Source organism: Melospiza melodia, chromosome 3 (assembly GCF_035770615.1).
Source record: "Melospiza melodia melodia isolate bMelMel2 chromosome 3, bMelMel2.pri, whole genome shotgun sequence".
NCBI classification, from domain to species: Eukaryota; Metazoa; Chordata; class Aves; order Passeriformes; family Passerellidae; genus Melospiza; species Melospiza melodia.
In genome coordinates this window covers 26,225,401-26,252,179 of record NC_086196.1, presented here as the reverse complement: position 1 = coordinate 26,252,179, position 26,779 = coordinate 26,225,401, and the positions used below count along the sequence as shown (strand labels likewise).

Sequence of the window (26,779 nt, the reverse complement as noted above, 5' to 3'; positions counted from 1 at the left end):
GAGAAAACAATAATTTTGATATGCCAGGAGATATTCTGTACCTGATTTGCTGCAGATGGGTAAGGAAAGGTCAGTCCCTTGGTCTGTGCCAGGGCTGTGCATTAGCTTCTGTGGTCTCCAAACTATAGCTTCTTATTTATCTCTGGAATCATAGTGCTTCACTGAGGTGGTCTTTTAATGTAGTCAGCTTTTCTCTTGCAGTTTTAAATATACACAGGCTGATGGTTTTGACTGAATTTCACACCAGGTAGAAAAATGTTAGGCTACTTGCATAGCATTCTAGAAAATGTTTGCCTAACCCTTTTAATCAACCTCTATTTTTCATATAGCTCTAGTGGCAACATGTACACACCAAGGGTGTGAGTTTTCCCATGTCTTTCTGGTTTAGAAGTGTTTGGCCTTTTTTCTTCATTAAAGTGTGTTGGGAGAATGAGTGACTCGCTCATGAAGGTCATTTCACATGATGTATTACGGTGTTGTGTGACATGAAATGATATTTCAGATATGGCCTTTCAACTTTAAGTATGTGGTCTTCTTTTGGTTGGTGAATAATCAGCTCTGAATTTATTGTGAGCAATCAATCTCAGTCCAATGGGGAAAGGAAGAAAAACACCCAGCAGTCAGCAGATACTATGGGAAAGTGGCTAGCTAAAGAATGGTATCTCCACTGCCAATGACTTGCTTCCCATTTAGCTTGTGAAACCTGATGCACAAGAGACACTGAATTACTCTGGGTCTGGAAGGGAAAAAAGCTCTAGCACAGTAGATTTGTTTTTGGTTTTTTTTTGCCATAAAGCTAAATAAGAACATTTTGAAATCTTAACTGCGAGGCATATACTGAAACAGGTGAATCAGGCATATAATGAACAGTTTTTCATGTGTAAAGTGTTCTAGTATTTAATTTCCAATGCCAAGATAAAGATGTTTGGTTCCTAGCACAGCTGAAATGGCAAGCCAGAATTTTCTTCTCTGTAGCCAGAATCCCATGACCAGATTGAGCTTTTATGCAGGCAGAGAAATGCTGTGAAACCATGAGACTGAAGCAAAGAATAGGCTGGGGGTGAAGCAGTAAACTGCCCTTGTGGCATTAATGAACATTCCTGTGTCGTGCTGTGCATGCTGCAGGAAACAGTCTGGCAACAGCAGCAATGTGAAGTCCACGTGGAAGGTGGTTTACAATGGCTCCTGTGGCAGTATTTGCACGTGGAAGGCCAAGAACTTGGAAGGAACTTTCCAGTTCAGAGCAGCAGCTGCAAATGTGCTGGGACTTGGTGAATACAGTGGTGTTAGCATGGATATAATTTTGAGTGAAGGTATGTCATGTACTTCTGTATTCTGTTAATCCTCGTTTTGTTATTCTAAATAGTCATACCAATTTAGGAACAGAGACTGACTATTTTAATAAGAATAATCTTGCAAAGATAAAGTAATGTCTCTAATAGGTAATAAATGGCATTGTTTTTATTGTGACCTCTGCTGCTAGTGCTCATCCAGACTCTTTTGCTCAGAACAGTGGGCCTGAAAGGTGCTTCTCCTCATTTATAGTACTTTGTCTCTGTGGCTCTGCCACTCTGCTTTATGATGTGATTCTTGGAAAAAAGACAAGCTCATCCACTGGGTAGAAATATCAGAATTACTTCTTGCCTTCAGCCAGAATGTTAGCCTTTCACTTTGTGGGTGCTTTTGGAAATCCCACCTTGAGTAGTCAAACAGTTCAGCATTTTCTGTTTCTGAATACACATTAGGTCGCAGGAATGGACCAAGTCTGGGGGAGAAGGATTAGTCTGACCAAATACACAGCCACAGAGAGCCTACAAGAGAACTTTGTGCAGTGAAAGACTTTTACATAGCTGAAGGGTTCTCTCAGGCGTGCTCTGCTGCATAGGATTGCATCGCATTCATACACAATCATTGAACAAGTTTCCTTTTCTCTTTAACAGATAACATGATGTCCATGGGCACCATCATTGCCGTTGCTTCTGTGTTTGGAGTTGTTGTGCTGTGTTTGGCTGTGGTCATGCTATTTGGTTTTGGTATGTGATTGAGGTTTTTGTTTACCCTTGGTTTGCCAAGCCTTGGTAAAAGGCAGTTCAGGTGGTGGGAAATGATTGGCCTCCAGGTTTAGGGAAATGCTCCCTCCCTAGGATGGGAGCTGGGAGGAATTTGTATATTCTAATTCTTTGGGGCCCTAGAGATGGCTTATTATATTTTTGGTATGAAGGGCAGGATAGAAGTTCACTCCATCTTCAGGCATTTCTTGCTGTTGATTACCTGCAGGGAGGGCACAGGAGTGCTTAAGGAACTCTAATACTTGTGTGTATCCTTATAAAAACTTGACCTTACTTTCAGAGTGAAACACTTAATGATCTCCTTTTCTATTCCAGTGTGGAAACAAAGATTGAAATCCACAAAACCAGCCTTGCCTGGACAGATAGTGTTTATCAAGGAAGATAAAGAACTAGCTCAACTCAGGGGGATGGCTGAGACAGTGGGACTAGCCAATGCCTGCTATGCCATACGGTATGTCCTCAGAGCAAATGTATTTTAAGGACAAAAACATCAAAGAGGTCTTTCCTGGACCAGTTTACAGGGCACTGATCCCTAAAACATCAAGGTGCATGTTTGCTGCAGGGCAGGTCTGCTCCAAAGGATGCCCTGCCGTGCTGCCCCTCTGGCACACAGCCCAGCCTGGATCCCCCCCAGCCCATCCTTCATGTCACTCTGGCAAGAAACACAAGTGCACACGGAAGGAAGAGGACCTGGTGTTTGTTTTCCAGTAACTTCCAAAGCATCCAGGCCTCACCTGAGCTCCCCTTAAATATACCTGCTGAGGCAAAGAGTACGAGTTTCATTTGAATTTTGATAGAATTTCTGAAATCCTTAGGCATGAACAAGTGACTAGTATTGCTGTTTTGTAGCACTCTTCCTTCTCAAGCAGAGATTGAATCACTGCCAGCTTTCCCTCGGGACAAACTCAACTTACACAAATTTTTAGGAAGTGGTGCCTTTGGAGAGGTATATGAAGGGACTGCAGTAGATATCCTGGCAGATGGAAGTGGAGAATCCAAAGTAGCAGTCAAGGTAATCACAACAATCTGTTCTCTTGCAACAGAATGGGATGGGCAGAGAGATCTGTCTCAGAGGTTTTGCCTGAGAAATGGGTGTTGGGCTGATCTGGGTGTTTTCTTGCAGTGTTTCTTGCAAATCTCTTAAAGCTCAGCCTTGTAATGATTTCTGGGAAATAATGTGTATTTAAGGCCACATCTATGTCTGATGGTTTTACTTAAGCACTATGTAGTAGCAGTGATGATGATGAAATGTTTCTACACTTCTGCTTTCTGTTGAGCAGACTTTGAAGAAGGGTGCGACAGACCACGAGAAGAGTGAATTCTTGAAGGAGGCACACTTAATGAGGTAGGGACAGCTTTGTCCCTGGGCACCCTTCAAAGCTGGTGGTGGCTTTCCAAGGGAATGAAAGTAGCACTTTCCTCTAAACAGATTATTGGGGCATTTTTGGGGTTTTCTCATGTTTCTGTCAAACTAGTAAATCACTACTGATTAATATTATGTAACTAAAGCTGTAAATCTGACAAGCAAAATTTAAGCCATAGACTGCAAGTTCAATATGCTCATATCATGGATTTATTTGGGATTGTACTGGTGTATTTCAGTATCTTTGCTCCCCTAAACCGAGTTAGTTGCCAAAGGCAATGGTCAGAATTCAACTTATCCCATTTTACTGAAGGAAACACATCAGAATAAACTGATGCCTAGAAGTTGTAATTTTCAGTGGAAAATATTTTTTAAAAATGTGCCACTAGGGGCTGCCACATACCCCTTCTATTGAGGTAGTGTTAAATTATGCATCTGTCACCACTGCAAGAATTTCACACAGCAAGCTTTGTGTTTCAGCTGGAAATCTTGTTTTCTAGAGTGTCCCTAGAAACAAGCTCAACTGTAGTTTTCAACTGGTACTATAAGACTGAGAGTGTAGTTTAGTTTTCAGATGGACTTTTGCATTTCTTTGACTTTAATTTCATTCATGCAGAAATAAAGGCAATTTTAAAAAAATAAGGATTAATTTCTGCGCAGAAAACTTGGTTTATTCCAGTTATTAAACTGGAAACTGATTTTCACAGCATTCCAATTTTTTTTGTGGTTACATGCTTAAAAATATATCTTGCATTTTTTGCCTTTTATGACACACTGTAACTGAATGAGGTAAAAGGCTTGTTAAAATCAAAATATGACCATGTCATTACAGTGCAAATTAATGATAAAGAGTAAGAATTGTGTATAAGCTCCTCATAATCCATTTTCAGTCTACCTAGCAATCATAAACACAGTTAAGGTATTTTTTCTGTTGGTAATTGATGAGTCATTTGTGTGCAAATATGTGTAGGAAATTGTTGTGTCTGTCCCATCCCTCGGGAAGTAAGGCGTGAGAGTTCAGTGGAGAAAGGTCTGCACTGGGTGCAGAGGAAAGTGCCAGGTGTTCCTTCCCCTCTTTTTGTTCCTGAAAGTGCCGAAGTTTGTCTGATTGAGAGGTATGTGCTAGGGGCCAGGGGGAACTGTCAAATTCTAAATCGCACTTTTTGCAAGAGTCTTTGCCCACACCTGAGATTAGGTGAATTGAAAGAGATTAGAAGGAAAATGTCCCTCTCTTGTTTGTTTACGCTGCTGCATTTGACAGCATCAATTCTACCAATAGAGTCAAATTTCTCTGACTGCTTGTGCAAGTGCTTTCACGCAGTGTGAGAGAGGAAAAGCATTTTCTAACACAAGTGAAGTGATTCAAAAAACACAGGCACTGACAGAGGCAATAAATATTCTTCATTCTTTGAAGAATACTTGCAGTACTGAGAGTACTGATTGCTCTGTGGTAATCCCTGTTTTAGACACACACACAAACAATTGCTAGTATACTTAGAAGTATTACTCATATGTATTTTCTTCCTCTTGCAAATGTACTGTGAAAAACTGTCCCCTGCTGAACTGTGAAAATAATATATTGCACCTTGTGCTTTTACTTTTGTGTATTTCTCTGAATCAGCAGTTCTATTGTGAATATAGTAGTAAAAATACTTTATTAAAAGAATGTAGATACCTTTCATGTAGAGGTGATGAATCATCTTATTCCTGGAAGAAATTGCCATTTGGCTACTTTTCTTTGCTTCCTGGAAATACGATGAAGTGTGCTTTTTAATATGTGTGCATGCATTAGAGCACCTGTCAAAGACAGTGCAAACCTGTGTTTTGGAAGGATGTTCCTGAACTCTGCCCATGACTGAGCAAATCCAGGCACTGAGCTGCTGAATCATGTTCATAGAAGCAGGACTGTAAAGGCCAAACCGCTCATTCATTGCTTGCAAATATAAACACTCTGTTAGCTATCAACCAGCTGAATTTCTCATATGCCATCTTACATTTGTTTCCTTCTGTTTAGCAAATTTGATCATCCCCACATTCTGAAGTTACTTGGTGTGTGTCTGTTAAATGAACCTCAGTATCTTATCCTGGAGCTGATGGAAGGAGGGGATCTACTTAGCTATTTAAGAGGAGCCAGGAAGAAAAAGGTGAAGACCATAAGAATCATATTTTTAACCTGTAACTGCCCACAGTTTCTCTGTTCAGTTTTTCCGTTTCTAAAAGTCCATGCTGATGTTCAGCTGTTTCTGTACTTGCAAAGTCTGACCTGGTTTTTCCTCAACACCCTGGGGACCTCAGTGTTCAGTGCTGACCTTGCAACCAGTGATGCTGTGAAGAAGATTGAATGTCATTAGATCACTGACCAAAATTGTGGTTTCAGTCATGAGATGTCAGCTGATTTCTCACTGTGAAAATCATAAACTGTCCTTTTGAAACTGGTAATAAATAATGGTGGTCATGTATGTGGTTTATTAGGAATCATAGAGGGGTTTTTTTGTCTTTGAATAACAACAGTATCCTTAATATGAGAGGCATAGTCCGAGCATAGAAGAATATACTGTCCCTGTGCCTGTGTCCTCAAATTCTTTAGAAGGAAAGAAAAGAATAAGGATAAACAATTTCAACTAATTTTTTTCCAGTTAGTGTGCGGATTGGGAATATGCATGGCATTGACGTGAGGTCAAAATCAAATTTTATATCATTATAGCAATTGCATAGTTCATTTACACAATCAGATCCAATCTTCAGTCATTGCTGAATTCTACTGAAATGCATATACATGTGTTCTACTAGAAAAAACTATTATACTGATTAATGCAGCTATACATTTTAAATGGGGAAATACATTTCAAATGGGGAAATATATTTCAGTGAGGAAATCTCACATGGGGAGTTTGTCATTCTGAGCTGGTAAAGCTGGAAGAAATAGCTAACTTCTGTCTTTGTTTCTTGTAGCTCCAGAGCCCTTTACTGAGTGTCACTGATCTCTTGGATATATGCTTGGATGTTTGCAAAGGCTGTGTCTATTTAGAGAAAATGCACTTTATACACAGGTACAGAACGTACTTTCTTAGTCTTCCCAGGTTTACTCACAGAAAACTCATTATCTTACCCAGGAAAAAATGTCTAGAAAAATGTCACAGTGTAACATGACAGGAGAGAGCACTGGAGTAAAATCTAAGGCTATGCTTTTCTGCTAAATATCACTCACAGTTCTTTCCCAAAATAGTGGGCTTCTCTAAGATCTGAACCAAGGAGTTACTGCACCCTAGGCAAGAATCATATCAAGTACAACAGAGAGAAGGACAAGTGGAAGATCCATGGTAGTGTCTTTGTCTGCCTAGTGGGTAGCTTTAGAGGACACAGAGGCAGAATTTTCTCAGAGAGGTACAGGGAAAGGATGAGAAGCAACAGGCACAAATTACAGCTAAGGAAATTAGATAATGTTGTTCACAATATCCCAGAACAATCACTGAAGCAGGTCGTCCAGAAGGGCTGTGTCATCTCCAGTCCTGAAGATATGCCAAACTTAACAGGCTGAGGCCCTAAATCACTCCATCCAGCCTTGGGGCTGGCACTGCTCTGAAGAGAATATTGAGCCAGAGACTTACAGACCTGAGTTTTTCTGCAATGCTAACTCCATCCTCTTTTCTCTGCCTTACAAATCAGGGACTTGGCTGCTCGCAACTGCCTTGTGTCCGAGAAGGAATATGGGTGTTCATCCCGGATAGTAAAGATAGGAGATTTTGGGCTTGCCAGAGATGTCTATAAAAATGATTATTACAGAAAAAGAGGAGAAGGTCTACTCCCTGTCAGATGGATGGCTCCTGAAAGCCTTATCGATGGTGTCTTTACAAGTCGCTCTGATGTCTGGTGAGTTACAGCTGCCACAAAGCTGTGGCAAAAACCATATTAAATTCTGCAGCAAGAAAACATTGGTTTAGAGGAGGAATTACAGGGTTGTATATTGCCATCTCTAATAATTTTTAGGCTCTGGAAGACTTCCTCCTAAGTGAAATTTTAAGGATCTAATGAAATATTTGATACCACGACAGTATATTTAATGGATAAATTTCTTTATGCTTTAAGATCTTTGGATTTTGGCTGGCAGGAACTAGTGTCACTCAAATAATTTTACAGTTGTACCAGGCCCACAATGTGGTTCTTGCTTGATTGAGCAGTGAATTGACTGCCTGCATGCTGTTCCATTTTGTTTTCCATTAGGTTTATTGACATTTCCTTCCAATAGCCAAATACTTTGCCCTTACAGTTTCACCCTCTTCTAGTGACTTTTTTATTTTGAAGACCAGACTCTGCAGCATCGTCAGGGGAAGGTCACGGTACTTTTTTTTGTGGAGGTTAGCTAGAAGTGTGCATTTGAGTGGCTTTGAGTTTATTGTGAAGAAGCAGAGATCCACTGTCAGGAGACATGACAAAAAAATCCACCCAGAATATACCAGATCCATGAAACCTGGTATTCACACCAGTTCAGATTTAGGTGGCCACATGTATTCAGCCCATGGGTCTTGTCCAAGTCCCCAGTGCCTGCACCTATCTGACTGCTACTCTTGCTCTTATCTAAGAAAGTAGTTTAGTACTCTGTGCCAAACCAAATGAGATGCTGATTGCTCCACAAGTGGTGCTTGGGAGAACTTGTCTTTCTCCATTTTAAACCACACCTCTAGAGATTTCAGAACACTTGTTTATGTGAGAACATGCTCAACCTGAGTGTTTCCTGGGAAGGATGTGGGCTCTCAGTGTTTTCTGAGCTGCAGCTCAGTGAGTCTGAGAAAGCATCTCAGTTCTATACATTTATTTTAGCTCTTCCAAGGCTGGCTTAGGGACAAATCTGAATTATGTCTTTTTACTCCTTATTTTTCTGAGACTTATTCTTAGGTTAGACACAATCTAACTGTTAATAGGGATATTTCAGGATGGCTATGGTTAGTAATTTTTCTCTTTTTCTTTTTTTCATGGTGCTTCTCAGGGCTTTTGGAGTACTAGTGTGGGAAACATTGACTTTGGGTCAACAGCCATATCCAGGCTTCTCCAATACAGAGGTTTTACACCATGTACGATCAGGAGGAAGGTTGGAAACTCCAAACAATTGTCCTGATGACCTGTAAGTTAATTTGTTAAAATGTTGTTGATAATATTCCTAAGAGGCAAGAGGCTTTTTGCCAGTTGGTCATCATTTTGAAGGTTGGTCATGCCCACGAAGGGCCCAACATCCTCCAGTTTGATTTCCAATGAAACTGGCCAACCTGCTGATTCATCCAGTAGACAAACCTGTGAATAAGAATTTAAGGCATGGATCTGGTAGTAGTGTAAGAACAGGCTGAGAGTACCTGAAGATATTGGTTAGAAGTTAAGATGGCTCTAAGAAAGACTGGTACATCATGTGTCTGTGACTGTAGATAAAACTCTCTTTCTTAATGGTAGGTGCAGGAATAGGCTAATAATAGAACATACATGAAAAATAAACTCTGCCCTTTGTAGAGAGGATTCAAAAAAAGCCAGTAAGAAAAGCTGAAGCAGTACAGGAAAAAGGAAATCTGCACCTATGGTTTGTCTTTATCTGAACTGATAAGTAAATCCTTCAATTTCTGTTTGTGTCTTGAGCACAAAACTCAGGTTTAATTGCAAAATTCTTGCAATTAACAGAATAAAATAAATACATCAAGTGGATTAAACCCATACTGTCCAGAGGTGTGTGAAGGAGGAAGCAGAATATGAGCTTAACAATCACTCGGTATTTTCTAATTTCATGTCTCAATTTCTTTATCATGCACTCAGCAAAAGCAGTCACAGCAATGCACTTGACAGCTGGTTCTACAAAAGGAGAGGCTACTGGAGTGAACAATTCTTACTCCCAGGGCAGAGGAAAAGACTTGAGAATAACTCTGTGTTTGGCAGGACAATATCTCCATAATAGATCTTACACTAGTAAGAGTGTTCTGAGCTTAAGAGAAGAGTGATTATTTATCATTATGTAGATATAGCTGAAATACCATGTTAGGAATAAAAAACACAGAAAAACCCCAAACCAAGCTTTAGCACACGGAGGAACTGAAGAACTGAAGAGATTAGAATTTTACTTTAATAACAGAGGGAAAACTGGAAGTCACAGAACAAATGAAAGCCCAAAGAAATTTTAATTGCAATATTTTCTGCTGAGAAAAGTTTCCTCAAAAACTTTCCTACATCTGTCCTGTGAATAAAAAAACACAGGAGGCAGCTATATCCGTGTACTAGTCTGACACTCAAACTTTAGCAAAGGCTCATGAATTACCCTAAAATAGGTGATTAGATCTTCAGAAAAATCAAGAAAATTTTGCTTGAAATAATTTTAAAGGTCCCAGTTCTTGAATTTGGCATAGCATATAGGTCCTACATACTGGTCTGCCTGTTGTAACTTGTAGGATCAATGCCTAATAGTAGTTTTTGAAAGCCAAAGAGCTGATGAGCTTAGACTCTTGTACCATCTTTTATCTCATTTGGTGAACAGTCAGCACCTGCGTGCAGCTTCTGTCAGTAGCATAAACAGCTTTTTGCTGCTTTGCTAGGTCATTAATGGCATGCCAGGATTCTTGACATTCCTGCTTCCCTCCTTGTGGTTTTGAACCTGCATCAGGACATCAGCAGCCAGTAATTGTCTCCTCAGCACTTTGGCTTGCTCATTGTCATTTGACAAAACAAACCATCACTGATAGGAAGAGAGTTCAAAGGCCAAAGTACTTCAGCCGAGAAGTGTTTAGGAATCTGTGATGGGCTCACACTGCAAGTGCAAGTAGGGCAGGCACAGAAACCTTAGGGTGCAAAAGCATGAAGGAAATGGGTTGTTTGTTTGGTTTTTTATTTGGAAGGGGGGAAAATTTCTTCCCCTTGCCTCCATAAGTTGCTACTCCAGGAACTAATCACCTGCTTTTCCCGAGCGAACTGTGACTAGGTAAAACTTGGTAAAGAATTGAAAAAGGGTCTTGGGGACGTATAAATGAGACACATATATTGACACATGAATTAGATCTATGAATGTAAATACATCTGCAGTCAGAAATCCACATCTGGCACAGCCACGTGGGTTTGAGGCTTGCATGCAAGAGAATGCCAAGGTTTGGACTGAACTGAGTCAGAACTTTATAATTTAACAAATCCTCAAAGGCTGTGGATTGCAGTCTAGAGAATTTGTACAAGCACCAGGACATTTGCTGACTTGAAGTTTCAGGAATGCTCAGTCCTTTGCAAACTTACACAAGCGACTTTGATAAAAAATTTTTATTTGGTAAGTAAAAGCTTTTTACTATTTGTTTCTGGCAATGATGCCCTGGAGGGATTAAGAGAGTGAGAGAAAAGAAGGCCTTGAACAGAATGCATCAGATGAAATCAGGGACTTTTTATCATGACAAATTTTCTCATTTTCTAAGAAAATCACACATCAATTGTATTTCCCATTTAAAGTGAGAAAATAATTGGTAATGCTTGTAGCTTCTGTGCACTATAGTGCATTTCAGGGATGTTCACATTCTGCCTCCAATATCAGATACTGAATATTAGTTCTTTACTTTTCCAGGCTCTCATATTCTAACCAGCCCCACGTAAGCAGCTCTGTTGGACATTCAGTTGTTGCCCCCAGATAAAATACAGGTGTGAAGTGTGGGTTTGTAGGTGTACATCTAGTGTAAATATTAGCTCTTTAACCTAATATAAACCTTTAGTTAATGTTGTGTTTGGAACTGTCATTTTTCATTTCTTCCTGACAGGCTTTCCCCATGAAGTAGAGGAATCCTCTGGATCTCTTTCTCATGAAGTGATGTGCTATTTGCTAGCCCATGTTTGGTTCCCCAAAAATATAGGAATATGTTCAATCTGTCACTTACATGTATCTTGGCATGTCAAGCTGTCTTTCTCCCTCTTCACTGGTCTCATACTCATGCATTTCTGAACTAATGAAAGCTTGTGCCATATGACTTGAAACTTTGGATGTCACAGCATGCCTCAAAAGCTAAGTGTCGTGCCAGAAATAGCTGTACATGTAAAATTTGCAGATATATTCTGAGAGAGCATGAAACCTAAAGCCTATCTGAATTAAACACTTAGTGAAAAATACCAGTACTGATACTTTAAGCCAATCACCAAGTAATTTGATTTAGGAAATAAAAACATGGAATATAATTAAAATGAGAAAATTACAGTACTGAATTACAGTTTTGGCAAAAGTTAATATCCTTACTCCATAGCAAAACTGAACGGCTTTATAAAGCAGGTTGTCCAATAAAAATAGTTATTCAGAAAGGCAGAGATTGGTCATAGGAAACGAAACAAAAAAAAATTAATATTCCACACTTGTGATGTTCTTGTTTCATAAATGAAAAGTGAGTAAATTTAGATTGTATATAAGAAAAAATTATTTTACCATAAGGGTGGTGAAACACTGAAAAAGATTGCCCAGAGAAGCTGTGGATACCCCATCCCTGGAGCTGTTCAAGGCCAGGCTGGGTGGGGCTTTGAGCAACTTGATGTAGTGGAAGATGTCCCTGCACATGGCTGGTGGTTTGGACTAGATGATCCCTGAAGGTCCCTTCTAACCCAAAACATTCTCAGGGTCTATGACTTCTGCATCATATCCTGCTCCTTTCTTGGTCAGTATCTGGCTGTTTCTTCCACAAGGCTCTGCTCACGAGCCCAAGTGCAAACCTGACCAAAGCACAGCACCTGAGCTCATGTTTTTTTTGCCTGGATATCCTACCAACAAGCATGACCAGAGAGAAGATTGTTAGGCTTCCAGCATCCAAGGCTGGAATTCGGTGTGACAGACACTTTGCTGGCAGCAGAAGGAAAACCAGTTATTTAACCTTATTTTGAGATATACTCAGTTCTTTTCTTTCTATATTTCCAGAGTCATCAATGACCAGTACACCTAAATGTAAGCAGATTAATTGATTCGGAGTGTTAGGAAGCCAATACCACTTTTTAGATTCCTAAAACAGATTTTCAGAATTTCATGGAATCCTCTTGAAAAAAAACATAATTGCTCTGTTCAGCTTGAAAACCACAAGAATACAGGTTGATGGCAAGTGGCTTTGAAACAATTTTTCTACTCGCATTCTCACTTGACACTAATATTTTAATGAAAAATCAGAAGCCAAGGGCTTTTTAAGATGCCCAGTTGTAGTGAAGGACAGCAGTCATCTTTTTAAGACGGATAAGTGAGGATCTGAGCAAGGCAATTCATTTCACATAACAGATTAACGCCTGGTGTCACATAGCAGCAGGTCTGGGGAGATGTTTGTCAGGGGAGGGTTTGAACTTAAGGCTTAGAGGTAAATGCTCCACATTCCAGATGCAGCTTCCTGAACCAGCCTTTCACTGGCTGCTCTCTGGTTTTGAGGCTCTGAGACCTCTTTCCACTCCCAACACTTAGCATATCCAGGTGCCTGCTGTGTTTTGGTTTTCAGCCTGTCTCTCCCTGGCTTTTGTAGGATTTGGTTTTGTGTAGCATAAACTCACCTTGAGCAAGGAATAAAAACCAACCCTATCATTTAGACAAACAGGAGGTAATTTTCCCACTAAACAGTAGCAATAGTATTGTCCAAGGTGGGCTGGAATCCCTACACCCAGGGGAAATTCATACCATGTTTGCCTCCTTTGGAAAGCTTACTCCTATTTGTTTTGGTCTGGAGGTAGAAGGTGAAATTAACTCTCCCTGTGCTGGAGGGTTTGCCTTGAACTTCTCCTGAATGTGAGGTAGCTTGAGTTGAAGGAGGATTAAATAAGTTGAAAACTTCAGGTTAATTTCTGATTTTACACTTCCCTATTTTTTTTTAAAATTTTTTTCTGTGAGAGAATTTCCTCCTTGTCTGCTTTCTTAGAAAGTATTCCTGACTTCTTCAGTCAGAGTAGATGTTCATGGCAAATGTGTATTTTTTAGTGTTATATCTGCTTCCAATCTCAAAAAAATCCAAGGTAAAAAATTAAAATGTTTTAGAGTAATTATTCTCAACTTTAATTTGATCTTTAATTTTTCATTGCCTCAGCAGGTGCTGATTATCTTTGTACCATACAGAAATTTTTTCAGGCCAAAATTGCTTCTCAGATCTTTAATGGTAATTGTTGAGATGAATGACTCTATTATAATTTTTGTTTGCATTTAATTTTTTTTTCAGATGTGATTTAATGATGAGATGCTGGTCCCAAGAACCTCACAACAGACCTACTTTCTCTTGTATTCATGACAAACTGCAAGAGATAAAACAATCTCCACTGTCCTTCATCTGCTGCCTTGAGAACAGAGAGGCATCAACTGGAGTCATCAATGAAGCTTTTGAAGGTGAGTCTGGGCCAGCACCCGCTCTTCTTGTGGCCTCTGCCCTGCATTTGTCACTGCCTCCAAGTCTCTGGCTGTTACATGGAAACAGCAAAGATTTACTTCTATCTTACCTCTATCATACTGAACATGTAAAGGTTCCTTCTATGCCTGTGAGGTACAATGAATTAGATGAAGGCTGTGTAAGATTACCAAGCAAAAAGGCCCAGATGAGTTTGTAATTAAGCCTGACTCACAGAGATATCCAATTTGCATCTGAATACTTGGTAGTTCACAACCCTGTTCCTCTAAAATAGATGCCTAAGTTCCTTGCAGAGGCAGGAGAGCCTTAGAAGGCCTCCATGTGGAAATCTGTCCCAGTTTCAAAGACATCTATGCCCTCTCCATGAGGTAAACATGGCCATTAGGCACTTCCTCTAGGAGCACTGGTTCAGCAGCCACCTGCAAGTGAGGCACCATTTAGACACCCAAGTAAGGTAGCCTTTATCCAAGCCAAACCCTGGTCACTGAGGTCTTGCCTATGCTCTGCACACTGTGAACAAATAAAGTGGTGTTAGGGAAGACACACTTAAGGTATGGGACACAACAAAGCTCAATTATATAAGAACATTATTAAGATTGTGAACACAGGAATTAAGAAAAAAGGTAATGCTAAATTTGAAGTTGTCTGTGCAACTGGGATGTAAATCATCTAAATATGGAAATTAACATCCTGGCTGGGCCTGAATAGTAATCTTTTCACATCCTGCAGTAATTCTTAACTAACGAAATATTGAGAAAAAGTGAACAGTATTAGTAAAAAATGTGATCTGAATTCAACAAAAAGAAAGTTTTTATCAGTTGAAATATTTCACTTTTATTTCACAGATTAATTTTTTCATTTAATCTGTTTGCATGCTATGGTTTTATAATGAAAAATATTGAATGGTTAAAGAACTACTTTCTGTTCTAGGAAAACCAAATCTGACTGAAATATCTAAAAGCTTCATTTTGAAGGTGATTTTTTGTGGTTTTCTTTTTTCCCTTCACAAATTGTTACTGAACTAGGAACTCGCCTGATTCACAAACAATTTTGATACTTCAGTACTTCACATTTTCCTAAAAACTTCCTGATCCATCCCAGAAACGATCCAGTGCTCAATTACACAACTACACAGACATTTTTCTTCAGGATATGAAGAATTCATATGTTCAATTCACTGCCATTCCATTGTCCAATTGTCACTTAATTTGATGTTTTGCTAATCTTTATAATTTGGTGAAGTTTTACAAATGTCAGTTTATTTCCACTACGGTTCCTCTTTATGTCAAATCATGCCTGTTCATGGCATGTTTACATTACAAGACTAAAAACTCTATAAAGACATGAAGGGACCAGCACAGATAATCTACCATTTCATGCTTTTTTAACAGCTGATTTTGCACCCTTATGCTATAATGAAAAACAATTTGCACATAGTGTAATTCTTTAGTTTCTTTAAGGGTATCTTAGCTCTCAATAACAACATTCAGGAAAGGATACTTGGTCTGGCACAAATGTAAGAACTTACGTTTGGCATTAGCTCAGGAAAGGACTACAGCCAATTAATTAGGCACTATGCCCAAGCTAATAGGCCTTACCTTTTGGATGGACTTTATCTCACCTTAATGCAGCTGTCTACAGGCTAGGAGCGTCATCTAGGATACTCTTCTAGGGAGCTCTGAGTCAGAAGCAGAAAGTGACAGCTCCTGTTTTTTGGCATGTATCACAGCAGGAAAGGGGTCACCTTTTGCCTGATTCTTCACTGATGATGGCTGGCATCCAGGTGACTTGCCATATTTAATTTGGTTCACGTAGCATCACAGGGTGGGTGAGACTGGAAGGGACCACTGGAAGTCACCCAGCCCAACATCCCTGCTCAAGCAGGGTCCTCCCAAACACATTGCTCAGGATAGCGTCCAAAATACAACATCTCAGCTGTAGTATCTCAGACTAGATGTTTAATTTTCAGATGGCTACAGGAGAACAGCATCCACTGGACACAAGGCTTGCACCCACTCCTGAGCTAGTTTGATCTCCTGGCTTAGGCATCTCTCCTCTGTGTTCCCTAACACCACATGCAGCAGAGACATGAAAGCTAACAGAGTTTAGTTCTTGTGGCATTACATCAATATCTGTCAAAATGTTTAGTAGGGCTGAAATTTCTGGAGAAACCTACTTTTCTTCTGCTTGGAACTGGGGAAAGGGTCTGGATGATTGGTTACCATGTTTGTGGTGCAGTAGACCTGGCACAGATGTAACATGAAAAAGTTTTAGTTTCAATGCAAGTCTCTGCTTATCATGGGTCAGATAAGCCTGATCTTTCTCCAGCTGTTAACTTGCTCAATTTAAGCAAATAATTACTTTCACTGGGATGACAAATACATATTCTTAACATAAGAAACATTATTTTGCTAAAGTTTCAGGTTCTGCCACACAGCAGAGGTCACAGAAAAAACCCATTGTTTTGTTTATTTGCCAGGAGAAAAAGTTGCATTCTTAGAAATTACCAAGTTGCAAAGGAAAACATGGATTGAGGCTTCCATGAAGTGTAGTTTGAAGGATAAAAATTTGAAAAAAAATAAGTTTAGTGCAGAAAATATGGTAGTATAATGGACTTTAAGGGTGGTCTTAATAATAGCTCTGTACTCCATAATGTAATTTTAATCAGAGAATCTGTTGAGAGGAGTAACTTTTAAAATCATACTCCATTAAACCTGCTTATAGTAATAATAATTTAGTTGGTAAAATCTGGCCCAGTGTGGTAAGCAGGGCAATTCAGTGTAGGCAGAGCTTTGGCCATCAGAACTTCTACTTGGCACACTCTCTTCCTGAGCCTTGGACCTTTCCCCACCAGCTGTCATGTTCCCTCTTCTGGCTTCCTCTCATTCTTCCCTTTCCATAGGTTCTGCCCAGCTGCTGTTGCCTCAGACCCATTGCTGGATCTGCATTGGGAGGAGAAGACAAAGCAACTGTTTTCATGCTTCCATTCAATGTTTTCATGCTTCAGTTCTCAAAAGTCCTTCTTTACTTCTCCTCAGGTTCATTTGGTGATTCTCATATAGGAAATACCTTTCAGGAGACAGGGTAGCTTGAATTTTATTCATCTGCATAGCATCCTTCCATTTAAATGGATTTTAAAAGACTAAACACTTGACTAGCTCTTTACATGTATAATGCAATATTTATTTTCCTGTATATTTATAATTCACCTGTAGGTTATCTCCCTCTTTCCCCAAGCACAGTCTTAATAAGCCAAATAAAATGTTATGCTGTTTACTTGATTGAAGCTCTAGAGTCCTTGTGATGTCTTATTGTTGCTGGATTTTCTGACCAAGGACACATGCATGTCAATTTTCTGTAGCTCTCCAGCTTTGAATTAATTGGACGGCTTTTCTGCCTGCCATGTAAATCTCATGCAGTGGAATTCAGTAAGATGTGGGCTCCAGAAGTGAGATTGATTTAAGCAAGAAAAGGCCATTCAGGTTCTACTTGAGTTTCCAGACTAAAATGTGTGCTCCACTATGACCCTGTCAAAAACAGTTTGGGGCATGGAATATGTCTCAGACTGTAATTTGCAACACATTGTATAATAAGTTAGTGATTTTTAAAATTTGTATTTATTTCTAGCTGGGACTAAGTGAAGTGTTACTTGTGTTCATAGTAGTAGTAGAAAGATGACAGCCAAAACAAATAATCCAAATTCTGTTCCATGATGGATTGTCCTCGACAATATTTTCCAAAAATGTTACACAGTCATTGGCCTTTGTGTGTAATGAAACTCTAGCCACGAGCCTCTAGCCAAGAAATGCTTGCTCTCTCCAGGTGACCTAGTTTCAAAAGAAAGAGACAAATGTCAAGCAAAGTGAAATTACATGCCTCAAAATAGCTAAGATGCTTAGCCTTACATCTTCCAAATTCTGTTGAGTCTTACCTAGCCACACTTCTAGCAGGTCCATGCATGCTGTTGGTGATTTTCATAGGTGGGAGAGCTGAAAAACATTAGATTTTCTCAGTCACCTTAATGCCAGTGCAGTGTGACATGGAGATGGCAAATGTGGATAAACCAATACAGACAGGCTGCTAGTGGACAGCATGCTAGCAGGAGAGGATGGGCATGGCAAAAGGGGCACATGCTGTGTTATTGCAAGAGTTACCCTACTAAAGCAGGCACCGAGTGTCAATAAACACGCCTGAGCGATACCAGTGCCTCCTGGTGCTGCTGCATTGGAAGGGAGGGAAGTAAACTCAAGGGCCAAGGTCTACCAGTTTACAGTTTTTCCTTCTTGCTCTGACAGGCTTCCCCAAGACATTGATTTTGGGCTGAAAGTAGCAGTTACAATATTTATTAGAGTGAGGCCAACATTATCCAGCTGGAGGACTGAGACACCAGTGGGTTTTGAATTCAATGGGAATTTCCTGAGTACAGGCCCTGTCACCAGAGTTCCCATTCATTGCTGAAAGATAGTCTGTTCTTCCCCCAGTTCCAAGAAGTGCAGCATGCTAGAAGGACAGCCCTGCATTGCTGTAAAAATAACTGGACCATCTATTTTCAGACATCAGTTTTTACATTTGCACATATAAGAGAGCACTATAGCTTTTCAGGTCCCGTGAGTGCCCCTTTACAGATGGAAACACCTGTTTGATTTGGCAAACGCCTTTCCTGACATCAGACAACTGGGCGTTAAGCAGCTGGAGGGCCTTCTTGCCTTTATGACCTAGAAGGACTATTCTTATCAGGGCTACTCCTCACTATGGCTTTTGCACCTATATGGAAAAGATGTCAAATTGCTTAGAAAAAGAGGCTCCTCTGGCAAGAGGAGATGCCAGGCATTTGGAGAAAATCCAGGGTAAAAGACTAAAGACTGAAAGGAAACTTATTTGGCCTCAAAACCATGATTTTTAAATTTTAAACTGGAGATATTGCTTGAAAAATGTGGCAAGATACAAGAGTTAGAATTTAGTAATGTTTCTTTTTTCCATTTTTCTTTCCAAAGGCAGTGTATTTATTTCTTCAGCAGTTCAGGTACTTGCTAAAACTGTCATCTGTATTTTTTTTTTTTTTAATCTCAGTGCAAAATTTTGCTCTGAGAAGACTTGATATTAAAGAATCAGCAATTTCATCATTAATCATATGTTTGCTCTCTGTACTGGCTGAGTACCTGTTTTCTGTTCCTCATGTAAGAGTCATCAGTTTATTTCCTAAACCCAACTGCCTTTTAAAAACTACTCCACAGACCTCTCTGAACGTAAAATAATCACTTGGGCAAATGGAATCTTCTCTAAAGCAGATGTGTTGATAAGGAACAGTTTTAGAACCTTGTATCTAGTCTCCTTTGTATTCTGAAATTCAGTAATCCTCTTCCCCACTTAGCTTAGTGAGCAGCTGACCCACAGCCTGCAGAGGTCAGAGAAAAGCCTGCTTCCAAAAAAGAGTGAGTGGTTACAGCACTGCAAGGAAAGGGGAACTTGGTGCTGTAAAAGTTTCTTATTTGTACTCCAGACAAATGGTGTTTGATTCCAGAGAGCGCACATGAGCCATATGATGCTGCAAGTGAAATCACACCAATACTTTGCTGTAGACCAAAGGAAAAACTCAGATGGTGTAAGACTGTAAGAGCTGACATTTGTGTAGACAGATGTGGATAGATATAGGCTACTAAAACATAAAAACTTCCTTTACATTGGGTGTCTAGGCTGTCACCAGAGACTTGTAGACACATTCAGGGGATGTTAATGTGTAAAGGCAAGGATGTGGATTAAGGATCTCCACAAAGTGATTCATTCCTCCTTTCTCTGTTGGCTGTAAAGACAGCCTAGGCAAGGAGCTTCAATTGGACGTGTAAGACCTGACTGGTTAAAATTTGGCAAAATGAAACTTGTTTTGTAACATGGAGAAAGGGAGTTCTTTCCTATTTGTATAGTCTTACTGCATTGCAGCACATGTGGAAGTGGGGTTTTTTTTTGTGCATTTATATTATAAATTAAAAAAAACTAGGTAAGAAGCAGGTTTATATCTGTAATTACAAGGACACAAATATTTCAGTACACAGTTCTCTAAAAAATACATTAAAATAAAAAGAGAGGCACTGCTTCAAGCAGATTAGTGCAGGGGAAATGTAGGGTGAACAAAATTCTCACTTTTAGCACCTTTAGTGTCTGACAGAATAGCAAAGCTCAGTGAGTCACCCTCAAACCATGCAAGATCATATGCTTCATTAGGCAGGAAACACAGATATATCTCCACTGATACATAATACAGAGTGGAGTATTAAAACGGATATATATTTGTTCTATTTATATTCTTACTGGCTATGTGCAGAAACTGAAACACAGCTCCTCCAGCTCCAGGTGGCCATCAGGTATCAGGAAAATACTCTCTACACAGAAGCTGTCTCCTTGAGCTAACCAACATGGCTGAAGTAAAGAAGTCAAGGTTCAATAGCCACCGTTTTCACCCTTAACAAAGATATGTCATCAGGTGTTTCTCTCCAATGTGTTTGCTGGGGGGTATATCTTTCATCCATGCCAGTAAGTCAGCCAGTCTCTTGTTTACTGCCACATACATTGTGCATCAGTGACAAAGGACAGAAAAAGAGAAGGGTATTACTGAGAAACAGGAAATGTGGCTGGACTTCTAAATACCTTACCATACTGAAGGTGCTAAGCATCATATGGGATTACGTCACCCGGAATTAGTAACATCTCAGGCTGGCTACTTAGCTGGTGTAAATTGGTGGCACCCCACAGGTTTCAATGGAACTTCATTAATTTATGCTAGCTGAGGGTCTGGTCCTGAAATAGCTGTAATATAAGATCAGCATCTCTAGATCAGTTTATTCAGTCTCAACCAATCAGTTTTTCTACTGACATTCTTTCTCTTCTTAAATGTTGTCACCTTCTTGAATTTAAACACCAAAACCCGCTCGTCTGCTTATCAAGACACCACAAATATTTGCACCCTTCCAGGCAGGACTTCAAAACATGTTGTAAGCCCCCAGAGTTTACCAAGCAGGCAAGGACAGGCACTCTGTGACCGTGAGGCAGGACCCACGGCCTGGCTCGGCTCTGCGGCTGCCCTGCAACAGGAAGCAGCCGGCTGAGGTGCTGGGATGGGGAAGGGAAAAGCACAGATTTTATCAGGTCAGGGCTGGTCTTCTCAGAGGAGGCTAAGCAAGCAAACTCTACTCCTCTATAGTATGAGTCAGAGATCATTGTTTCGTGTGTCAGCTAGTGTGGGGCTCTCTGGAGTAAACTTCTGCCTATCCCCGGAGAGAGGTGTTGTAATTCATTTACCTGCAGTTTGGCCCACATATGCTTAATGCACAAGTTCTGAGCACAGCCTTTAAGCTTTAAGCACAGCTCTACTAGGAAAAACGTCCAGCAAGGTCAAAGCCGCATGCATTTAGGACCTGAGACGTGTCTGTGCAAGTACAATGCTGAGCTTTGAACTTGCCATTTTAGCTGTAGGAAGCAGCCTGGGACAGCACAGAGCTCAGCGGGATCCTGCTTCTCAGTGGGGTACTCCTCAGCCCGTACAAAGCTCTGGACTGACGGGGCAAGCCTGCCTCGTGCCCTGAGGTAGGTTGTTTAAAGCAAACCTAGGTAACTCTACACTATGCAGCAGCTCACCATGTAGACAACCCCTCAGAATTCAAGCCTGTGTAGCTGAGTGTCCGGCATGACTTCAGATTTTATGAAGGTGCTCCTTGGATGTCTCCTCTTGGGGTGTTTTGTTGACTCAGGCCAGCCTTGCTTGTGAAATCTGAGGGGATCACATCACATGGTTTATCCTGCATTTACTCACGTATAACCCAGCATGACTGTACATCAATCAACTAATTTTAGCGATGTTAAAACTGAAAAGAAAATAGTGATATCTTATAAATATACCAACCTGCCTCTCCACTCCAGTTTCTCTCTATCCTCCTTCTATTTCTTAACATTTTTTGGGAGGACTTTCCAAAGATTATTCAGAATTCTCTGAACTGACTTACAGCTTCCCAGGGCGCTGGTTGGGCTTCTAGTCCTCACATTTCTGGGGGAATGTCACAATATATCATGATTTTTTTCTTCAATCACTCATTTTTAGTATTTTGTGTCTCCATCCATTTTTCTGCTCCAACTAAATGAGCAAAAATAATTTGCTTGTTTTGCTAACTACATAACAGTCAAGCATTGTACTATATAACTTGAGATCTTTGTGCAGCTTTGCCTTGTAGAGCAGAATGGTGCTAAACTTTCATCAGCGCTGAACACTGCACTAAGAGATGACTCAACAGTGAAGGAAAGGGCACTTATAGTCAAAAATGTCACAGTCAAAGTGGCAATGTGTCTTACACATGTCATGTCATAGAAGAAAGGTCATCAATATTATATTCTTCCTCCATCATTGGATATGATAAGAATATTCTGCAAAAATAATATTTCTTCCTTATTGCATTCCCACAGCTCAAAAAGTAAAACCAAGGCAAGGTGTTTGAGATTTTAGCTCTTTTTTTCTTAATGAGAAACACAGTGGTGAATAAGCTGAAAAAGAATTATAAAATTTTATATATTCTCTAGTTCTTCAGACCTGTTGGGGAAAGAATTAGTAATGTATCTATATATCTGGTAAAAATATCTCAGTGACCTCATACTCACATTTGTGTAAACATCACCTCATCAGTTCCAGATACTTATACAGGAAACAAATCTGAATGCTCCTCTAGTGTTCTATACTTAGGCAGGTCAGCCGGCATATGTCTGGTCTGTAAATACCCAGTTTTACTTGGGTCCTTATTTTAAGGTTTCCCTCTTAAGAGTTTGCTGCAAACATCCCCTCAGCATTTGCCTGTGTGCCTTTTCCAAAGCAAATTGTCCCTGAAGGTTGCCATTAAGTTAAACAAAAAAGACAACTACAGAGAAGAGCTGAACTGGTTGGTAAATGCTTAGCTGGAGCTGAATTACTAAATATGGCCATAATAGCCCTGAACTGACCAAGTGAGTATCAAATGATTTCTCATTGCTGTCAGTCACTGTGGTATGTGACCACAGTTTGCTCTGTGTCCCAAACTCCATCTTGCTTACAGGTTTCTAAAATCAAAATTCTCTTTCAGGCTTTTCCTGATAGTATTTCCTATGCTAACGGACTCTAGCATGTGGAATAAATTTCCGACTTTATAGCTTGGGGAGATGTGTGATTATAGTGACATAATAAATTGTGTGTTGCCTGGTGGAATAGCACAATGCTTGTGATTCCTTTGAAAAGATAACCCTGAATGTCATATGCTTAATTTTTCAGTTATGAAGTAAAATAGGGAGGGAGTGTAATAAAAAAAGCTACACATTACAAAAATAAATGCAAAAAATAGTAGCAATTATAACTTGAGTGCTTAGTTAACAATTTTTATATTTTTAAAAATTTATATCCCCTGCAATGAATCTCAAGCAACTATGTATAGATAAACTGAATCAAATTAAGGAAAAATGGAAAGTTTTTTAAAACGTGATAAACACAGTGGATTGCCAAGTGTAAGCTTCTGGAAGAGCAGAATACTACAGAGACAGAAGTCTAGACTAGACCTCTAGAGAGACAGTATATAATGATTTTGTAGATAGAAAACTGCCAACGTTACAGGACTCCTTAGCAGTATCATTAACAGGGTTACTACAAAGGTTCAGATTAAAATCACTTTTAATTTATGCTTCTTTACAAGGAAAAGAAGCAAGTCATGCATTCATGACATTATTGCTGCCTCAGGAGGTATGAACACTGATATGAACCTTTCCCAAGTGATTTACTTAAAGTTCTGGTCCACACAGACAATAGCAGAAAATAAAGTTGAATCACCATTCTTATGGGGTCACTAGACCAACTTTCTCCAGCAGCTGTCTGATTTTGTTTGCTTTCTAATACAGCATGTATATTAGTGAGTGTTGTATTTTCTTTTTCAATTAAGTTTTTAAAATATTTTTCCATTTTATTTTCCTTTCTCTTTTTTTTTTTTTTAATGCAGATAATGATATCCCATGTGCAGATTCAGACAGCATTCTTTCAGCCACACTAATGGAAACAAGGAATCAAGAGGGCTTAAATTATTTGGTAGTAGTCAAAGAAGGCAACCCAGATGAAGAAAGCATCAATTCTGCTGAAATTAGTTAAGTCTGGTTACCACTGTTTAAGACAGTGAAAGAGAAAAAACTCCTCAAAGAAGACATAAGCCAAGGAAAATATTCTGCATGTTATCATACTTACAGAGATGTCTGAAATAAAAAAAAAAATCAATTCTTTAATAAAGCTACCAGAAAACATAATGAGGTACTGAATGTTGTGTATCAGGATAAGACACCAATTACATAGCCTTTGATTTCCTACATGTTATGGTTTGGGTGCTTCACAGGAGATAGTTTAAAGCAAAAGAACTTGTACCACACAGTAAGGGATTTTACTGTGGTATTAAGTTTATGCACTCACATGTGCCTCAGGCACACAGCAGCCCCTCCAAAAAGGGAATACTGGTATGCTGCTTCAAAAAACAGACCAGCTTTTTTGTGAAGAAAACCAAACAGTTGAAGTCTAGTTTCATTGTGCACAAACAGGATTTTACAAACTGAAAAAAACCCCATAAATATCAAACTCCAAATCAGAAAGCAGCTGAAGAAAGGTGACCAGGTTGTCCACTGCTACAGGTGGTCTGTTTCCCTAATTAAACAAATGTTTGCAATCATCTTGCATATTAAGTTGCACATTGATCTGACAGTCAGGACAGTCCTGTTTTCTCTAAATTTCTTCTCCTTTCCTTTTTGAGTGTTCATCATCCTCATTTATTTTTTATCATACTGGGTGAAGGGAGGTGCTCTTCCTTGGTGTTTGGAGATCAACTCCAAGTATATAATAAAATTTTATACAAATAATTATTCAATAAAAGACAGCAATAAGCTTTTCTCTAACTTCATCATGAGCAGTAGTTTGCAAATTATACAGAGCTATTCACTGACATCTTTCAGGAAGCTAGAAACATGCTGCAATTTTATGCAAATATTTTATAATGGGGCACACTAGACAGTAGTAAAGGTTCTATCTGATGTCAGAATGTATACATTTGTGAGAAGCAACTTCACTGCAATCAAACTTCAAAAGTTTCTTAAATGGAGACACAACACAGATGAAAAAAATGTGCAGTGTCAACATTTTACTAAAATAAAATAGAAATTCCTAATTTTGAATTAGGATTCTTCAAAGTTCCTGAAAAAGCTCTTTCAAGCATTATATAAATATTTTTCTTCATCTACAAGTCAGTGTAAAAGACAGATTTGCTAATAAATACAATTGCAGCACTTCGCTATGCTCACCAGACCATGAGCAATGGATAAACAAATAAATACTGTATTATGTTTCCTTCCTCTGTGAGTGCTGCTTGATTGGTTGTACAGTGATTCCTTCCATTTCAGTAATTTAAAAATTACTAACATTTGCTAACCTATGGCATGTGGTAGCCAGAAACCAGGAGGATCCCTTTGCTGTAGCCACCACACCTGAATGTGCTCTGTGTGCATAGTTTGACTTAAGAAGGCTGCTCAGTCAGCAAGCCCCAGACAAAGGTTTTGAACAACAGAACTCTGTATGATAGCTTTTTCTTTAGCAGGAGAAACCTTCAATCCTCCCAAAATTTTGTCAAGACAATACCTTTCACAGGCCTCATGAACACCTGGGATGTGATATCCCAATTCAGTTCAGTTTTGGGTAGGTTTGCATTAAAAAAAGAATCATGGAAGAGCCTAACCAATGTGTGTAAACTGGGTTAGTGGGAAAGATGAGCATCAGGGACAGAGAGCAGCCAGGAGTAATGACCTCCAGGCCTTGAAGCAGTAACAAAAACACAAAGCAGTACAGAAGGAAAAAGGGGAAGGTAATTCTTGTGTTCACATTTTGTAAGTGTTGCAAGGCAAGCCTAGTTTTAATGAAAAAGTTAGGACAGCATGATGAGAAAAAAGTGCCAAGTTTAACACACTGCCAATAAATGAAACCTTAGGATATTGACCAGTGATCTATGTCTTTTGTACCTGATAATATGAAAAACATATTGGACAGGATAAAAAAAATTAACTTCTTGATCCAAATTTGAGGATCCTGATCTATAACTTGTTGAATTCAGTGGAAGACACAATACCTACCCTTCCCAGTAATTGCAGTCATCTGAGTCGTGCTCAGTGATATAGTGTGAGCTCTGAGCATGGCCCTACCCTTACACTGGCCAAAACTCCATTGTCCCTCCCTCATTTTCCTGCCTTAGAGAAGTAAGTATGCAAATGCAACTATTCCAATGAGTTATGGTAAAGCTGAATTTGATGCAGGCAAACTTAGCCTCACTTGCTTCCACCCATGATTCTACTTGAAGGGAGTTTCTTAATCCCTCATACTTCTGTATCACCCTTCTCCTTACACATCTTCATGATTTCATCTTCTCTGTCTTATTGGGGTGTTGCTTTCTCTCTTCATTCAAACTCTTCTTGATTATTCATGTCTTTCTCAGCAACACTTAGTCACTATGAGGAGGTCACCTCTTGCCTTCCAGCAGACAGGTCTGATTGCAGTTTTCATGCTGCTTTTTGACAGAGTAGGAATGAGAATGAAAGACCTCTTAAACACATTCTCTCTTGGGCAGGGAAATGGGTTCTACCTGGCCTGTGCTTACTTCTATTTTTACCTCCTCCTATCACAGATCAAGGGAAAGAGTCAAGAAACCCTTGAGTTCAAATGTCTTGACTTCCATGGCTACAGATTTTAAATAAATATAGATGGATTTAAAGAAAATAAATGTTTATCAGAAAGATTATATGTGAGATAAGGGTAGTATAAGGCATGTGGACCATGCAGTAAATCAGGTTAGATATGCTAAGCTAAACTGATGTACAGCAGTATAAAATCTGTCTCCAAGTATTTAGCTTAAATTTGTCCTGAGACAGGTAGACCTATGCCCAGCCAGTTCCAAAAAAAAAAAAAAGACAACTAATCTCTTTAAGTC

At 39.5% G+C, this 26,779-nt stretch overlaps 1 protein-coding gene and 1 long non-coding RNA gene across 2 annotated transcripts in view; one reads left to right on the top strand and one right to left on the bottom strand.

Annotated features, from left to right (window-relative positions):
* Positions 1-24,068, top strand: part of ROS1 (ROS proto-oncogene 1, receptor tyrosine kinase) — a 67,329-nt gene extending 43,261 nt beyond the window's left edge. Inside the window, exons 34-44 of the mRNA XM_063151060.1 lie at positions 1,126-1,313; positions 1,941-2,033; positions 2,385-2,520; positions 2,919-3,081; positions 3,350-3,414; positions 5,447-5,576; positions 6,385-6,482; positions 7,099-7,302; positions 8,417-8,551; positions 13,593-13,756; positions 23,771-24,068. Of these exons, the coding sequence (XP_063007130.1) occupies positions 1,126-1,313; positions 1,941-2,033; positions 2,385-2,520; positions 2,919-3,081; positions 3,350-3,414; positions 5,447-5,576; positions 6,385-6,482; positions 7,099-7,302; positions 8,417-8,551; positions 13,593-13,756; positions 23,771-23,916 (1,522 nt within the window). The 3' untranslated portion in view covers positions 23,917-24,068. The remainder of the gene's footprint in view (positions 1-1,125; positions 1,314-1,940; positions 2,034-2,384; positions 2,521-2,918; positions 3,082-3,349; positions 3,415-5,446; positions 5,577-6,384; positions 6,483-7,098; positions 7,303-8,416; positions 8,552-13,592; positions 13,757-23,770) is intronic.
* LOC134415569 (uncharacterized) lies at positions 16,854-21,519 on the bottom strand. The gene is made up of 3 exons (XR_010027086.1): positions 21,405-21,519; positions 17,707-17,764; positions 16,854-17,602 (listed from the first exon to the last, which is right to left on the bottom strand). It is a non-coding gene; the product is annotated as an uncharacterized LOC134415569 (long non-coding RNA).
* Positions 24,069-26,779: the final 2,711 nt, after the last annotated feature.